Source organism: Condylura cristata, unplaced genomic scaffold (assembly GCF_000260355.1).
Source record: "Condylura cristata isolate star-nosed mole 26May11 unplaced genomic scaffold, ConCri1.0 scaffold00015, whole genome shotgun sequence".
Lineage (NCBI taxonomy): Eukaryota > Metazoa > Chordata > Mammalia > Eulipotyphla > Talpidae > Condylura > Condylura cristata.
In genome coordinates this window covers 7,341,381-7,347,380 of record NW_004567116.1, presented here as the reverse complement: position 1 = coordinate 7,347,380, position 6,000 = coordinate 7,341,381, and the positions used below count along the sequence as shown (strand labels likewise).

General features: G+C 34.0%; 1 protein-coding gene across 1 annotated transcript; it reads right to left on the bottom strand.

The window, feature by feature from the left end:
* On the bottom strand, positions 1-933 carry LOC101619921 (olfactory receptor 4C16-like). Its single transcript, XM_004682799.1, has one exon. The coding sequence runs from the start codon at positions 931-933 to the stop codon at positions 1-3; it is 933 nt and encodes a 310-aa protein (XP_004682856.1).
* Positions 934-6,000: the final 5,067 nt, after the last annotated feature.

Genomic DNA, 6,000 nt, shown 5'->3' with positions numbered 1-6,000 from the left:
TCACCTTTTGTCATCTGAGATCACCTTCTTGCTCCATAACTTCCTCATGGCATTTTTCACTTCTGCATTCCTGAGCGTGTATATCAGAGGATTGAGCATAGGAGTTCCAATTGTATAAAACACAGCTATCATCTTATCCATGGGGTAGGTGGTTGCAGGGCGTGTGTATATAAATATGCAAGGGCCAAAGAACAAAACAACCACAATGATGTGGGAGATGCAGGTGGACAGGGCTTTTTTCCTTCCTTCAGCGCTGTGGTTTCTCAGAGAATGCAAGATGATGACATAGGAAAACATCAATATGACAAAACTCACTGTGCAGATGGCCCCACTGTTGGATACCAAGAGGAGGTTTATGATATAGGTGTCTGCACAGGCAAGTTTCAGCAAGGGCTGCAAGTCACAGAAGTAGTGATCAATCACATTGGGGCCACAGAAAGGTAAACTCAAGGTCAGGAGGATCTGAGTTGAAGAATGCACACAGGACCCCACCCAGGCCACAGCCACCAATATACCACAAACCCTATGGCTCATGATGGTGGTATAGTGCAGAGGCTTACAGATGGCCACATAGCGATCAACGGCCATGAGGATTAGAATGAATATCTCTAGGCAGCCAAAGAAATGTAATGTAACAATTTGAATTATGCACTGATTGAATGAGATAGTGTTATTCTTCACAAGGGTGTCCACAATCATTCTAGGGGCTATACAAGTAGAGAAGCAGGTATCAGAAAAGGATAAGTAGAAAAGGAAGTAGTATAAGGGACTCTCAAGTGCCCGGCTCATCTTGATGGTCACAATAATCAACAAATTTCCTAATAATATCCCCAAGTAGAAAAGTAAGAAAATGATGAACACTATTTTCTTCTTAAAAGGATCTTGGGTTAACCCAAGCAGAATGAATTCAGTTACATTATTATTCAGATACATAATTGAATGAATTAGCTGAAAGGATGATTTTGAAATGGATTATCTGCAAAAAAATAAAAATAAATAAACATTCATTTATTGTCTGTTGGGAGATATAGAATGTTTGAAGCAAATTATTCAGCAATGTTTTAGGCAAAGTGAAATATTCTTCACCAGGTACATTCTGTGATTTTAAAACGTCTCTTTAAACTTTGGTAACCATCAGTTCAGTGGATGTTAAAAGTCTCAAATAAGTTTGTGAATGAGGCCATTTACAATAGTGTTCTTCAATACAAACACCTGGGAGTTTTGCCAAAATTCTGATGAAATTTACCAACTGAAAGAATATGGAAATTAAAAGATCCAATTCTATATTCCCTTAAGTTTTCATTTTAATAATTGTAAAACCAAATTCTATTCATTCATGTTACAAACAATTCTGAACATACTAGTCACGTATTTATTTGAAAAATATTCTCTAATTCAAGTGCAGTTTAGGGATTAATTGTTGAAGTTATTTTTAAGTACTTTGTAATCTGTAGTAACTTATGATCTAGAAGGGAGGACATATCCTCAAATCAATATCATTTATTGGAGACAGGGTAGAAGCAGGGAATGCTCACAGATTAGTAACTATATGAAGTGAAAGGAAGTCTTGGAATAGTCCAGAATGAAGCACAATAGATATATGATTGTCCTCTCTTTTCCTCCTGGGAAACTTTCACTCCCTCTGTGAGCTAGGACTAAACTGTGGAAAAACATCCTGTAGATGTCTTTCATAGTTGTGAGCAGGAACTCTTTAATTTAAAAAAAAGATTTATTTATCCATACAGAACTGGGGTACAGGCCAGAAGTGCGGGGGTGGTGAGAGGCTTCACCTGAGACAAAGTGGGAATCAGAACAGGCAGACCATGGAAGTACACTGCTGAGGGGAGCAGCGGGCTTGTCAGGAGAGGTCTGTCACGCCATGTGGGTCACCCCTGGGATGGGGATCGAACTCATGCTGGAGTAGCTTTAACTTCTTAATGCTGTGCTTTATCCCGCCGTGCCACTAGGGAGGTCCTGAGCAGGAATTCTTTAATTTTATTTATAATTTTCTAATACTACTGTACATGACTACTTATGGCATAAGAAAGAACATGCTAATTTTAAGTTCCTTCATGGAATTTGAATATCAAAAAACAATGTGTTCTCAAAATATTAATGTCATAGTTCCAACCCAAAGATTTATACATTACAGGTGGTCAGTAAGATAACATTTTCGACTGCTCCTTATGATACAGTATTATCTATTTTTGTTGTAGTATTTGGGTTACAAAACGCATTCACAACATGAATTTATTAGAGTTTTTATCTATTCTGTATGGTAGAAAGGCAAATAAGGAAATGAATAAAATAATCAATGTATCTCAATATATAAAGCCAGAAAGTGAATATAAAAGTAAGATAAATTTAAGTTTTCAATGGCTGGAGAAGACTGTGTTGCTTCCTGAAGATCACCGCATGGCATGACTGAGGTTATACCCATAATCCCGAAACTTTCTCAAAGCCTAAATACTCAGGGTGCAAAAATAGGCTCTACCTTTTTCACATTCTTATCATATTGATTCATATTTCTAAGTACAATTGGTATATGTCTATATGTCTATTTAGTTTCTAAAGGGAAGTTAACAGCTTTCGTCATGTTCCTTAATGGAATCAGATACCAAAACAGACTCCAAAATATGGAGACAAAACTGCATCAGTAACAAAGAACAGTTCTCCCTCTAACTCACCAAAGAATAAAGTCAAGGGAAGAATACCTGTAAGAGAGAATTGGTGTGATAGACATTCAGAAGAAAAAGCAGACTCAAAAAAAAAAAAAAATGTCGAATAGATGATGCTTGTTCACGCCTTCTGCATTTCTAATGTTATATTGGAGAGACCAGAATGAGCAGCACTTTCTCTTAAACACTGTCATTAAACTATCATCTACTGAACTATTGTAGAGTTTGACCTTTGGGAGAATACACATTCTATCTCTACACAGAATTCACCACTCACTGTGGGAATGCCAGTAAGTTGTCTCAAGATTTTTTATATTTAAAACCTTGATACAAGGTTTATAAGATCTACTTTCAGTTACCCTCTGTGACTGAATTATGATTCCTCCTTATTTATTCAACAGGTAGCCTAGAAATACAGCTGTACTTAATAATCAAAAAGTCACCATAAAATGTAATGCCCATTAACTATAGCCTCTGCATCTGACTGACCCAATGACATGCAATTAATATCTACTTATTCATATCTACTTACTCATCTTTATAAATACTACTAAAGAGAGCAAAGGCCTTGCAAAGGAGCAAGGGTAGATAGATAAAATCACATGTGAATGCATATTAGGTATTGACAGTAATGTGTAGAAAAGAGAAGCCTATTTACACAAAATATTTTAAGGAAATCCTTTGCTAGAAATATGGTATATGCTATCTTCCAGATTTTAGTCACCTCATCATTTTTTTTCTCTGAAAAATATTTTTTACTCTTTTTAATTAAAATAACAGCAAATTGTATTCTTATGATATTTTAGAAATATAAATGCAATGGCAATTTTAATCCTCACTTAAAATTCTACTCAAATATATCTCTTGAAGATAGAAAAGCTGGCTTTCTCTAAAAGCTATCTAGAAGCACTTATTAACATTTCTTATAATTCCTTACCTGAACTTACCATCAACTTCATTGTCAATTTTTTTCTACACTCTGCATTTCTAGAAATTAGAATGTATTTTTCTGCCCCTACATTGTGATGGCCTGGCACATACCTGATATTCATTAAGGATTTATTGAGCTCAAATTATCATTCTTCCTTAATACTTATGCTAATTCTACTTATTGCCTATATTAGCAGTAAATTTTTAAGAACATATTATTTTTTATTGTTTTCCTTCCTTAGAGTGTGTGGGAACAGTTTATTTAAAAGGCATTAATGTATTATAAATATGTCAGATTATTTTGTAAAGATATCACTATGAGAGAAAAGATAAATTATCACTTACCTCTTAGAGGACTCTCTGAATAGCGTCAAGTCTGCTCATACTTTTTTGATAGTAACCTTCTCACAGAAAATGGGAAAAATGTTCATGCTTGCAGTCCAGGGGGAATATCTTCAGAAATAATGATGCAAGTTACTCATAACCTAGAGATTTTTATTCCCTAAAGTTTTCCTTAGTTTACTAGTCAGAAATACCACATAGACAATACACTTTACTTTTGAACTGTCACTTAGTCTGTGATAATAGCATGATAATCTTCTTCACATTCATTAAGAACAAATAGACAAAGATTTGGAGTTGTTAGGTGCTTTGGGCTGACTACTATAGGAAAAAAGAGGAAGTAAAGAAATGAACAGTAAAGATATTGATAAAGAAAAACAAGCATAAAAATAGTGTCATTTTAAGAAAAAATCTATGAAACTATAATTTTAAGTTTTCACTAATAATTCTTTCTTCTGCTAAATCTTTGATTATATTGGACACTTTTGAAATAAATATTGAATATTTTAAGGTATTTTATATTTAAAAAAAGTGTCATTTTTAAAAGAAGTAGGTTACTTAGACACAATTCTCTGCACCTCCACCCCTAACTAGACCCATAATTTATCTCTCCCCACAATTTCTCAGTAGAAACATACCAAAACAGAAAGTGTGGGGAAATATTTTCACAGTGAATATATTTAAATTTCCCCATCGTATACTATTGATCCCTTTGTCACGTATTAACCAATACATGTGTAAGCTTATTTCTGAACTGTAAATTTTATCCCTTTAAGTTATGTGTCTTTCTTTATACAGGTACCATACAGATTTGATCATTATAGCTTTGAAATATAATTTGATATCTGGAAGTATGATACCTTCTTTCTCTTTTGGTCAGAATCTCTGACTATTGGGGACATTTGTGGTTCCATAAAATTTAAGTACTGTTTAGTTCTTTGAAGAATACTATCAAAACTTTTGGGCAGTTAATTAACTCTTGGTATTGCTTTGCATAAGAGGATAATTTTATTAATGTTAATTTCATGCAGTTTGATCTCAGAAGTCATATGCATAATTATTACATTTCTACTACATATTTCGAAGAAAAATGAATGCAATGTATGGTCATTGCATCAATTTGGTAATGGTTCCTCTGTTTCAACCCTTTAGAAATATGTTTGAAATAAGTCACAATATCAGTGAGACATGACTTGGAGATGGAGAACTTCAAATCCATAACAAAACAACCTTGAGGAATTTGTTTATTTCTCTGATCTTTGGGTTTCTCATCTGTATGTTTTCAATAGGAATACCCAAATTTGCAAATTTTTTGTGAGGCATAACTTAAAATGACAAAAACCGAGGGACACAGCAGCTACTACTTATTCTCAAAATGAAAGAATATCAGAATTCAGTTTCCATTCTAGGTGAATCCCTTTTCAGGGAGACTGATTAGTACAAAATTATCCATAGATGGATATAGTATCCCTGAAATTTTAAAACTTTTATTTCATTCCCACAGATTTAATTTGATTAAATGTGCTTTTGAAACACACAAACCCTTATGTTTTATCTTCTCCTATGTAATCTTGTAATTCTATCTTCTAACCTTGATTTTAGGTTAAATTTTAGCTTATTTCTTTTTTATACCTCCTACTTTCAATTTTCTATCAATATCATTTCAACATAAAAACCTTAACAGTATATGGATTTATGTGTGGTAGCATTACAGAAATGTAGGTTAGTTTATGCTTTATGATGTTTGCATGTTGTATTAATTATGTGACCTTCCTTATTCATGGCATGACGACCTTGCAACACCAGACTAGGGCTTCATTAGCATAAAGACCCAGAAAAAAAAAGAAGTGAGAACATTAAAAACTCGTATATACTGGATTTATTTAAAAGTAAGGATTGGTAAGGTTTTCAAGTTAAATAATGAGGAACACAGCATTAAAAATAAAGTTTAATCTGGCCCTCCCTGGTGGTGCAGCGGGTTAAAGCACAGCACTGAGAACCTAAAGCCGCCTCCGCATGAGTTCGATTTCCGCCTGCCCCGGAGGTGACC

What these genes read in the sequence shown, in the direction of transcription:
- LOC101619921 (XM_004682799.1), bottom strand. Translation starts at nt 933, where the DNA reads ATGTATCTGAATAATAATGTAACTGAATTCATTCTGCTTGGGTTAACC.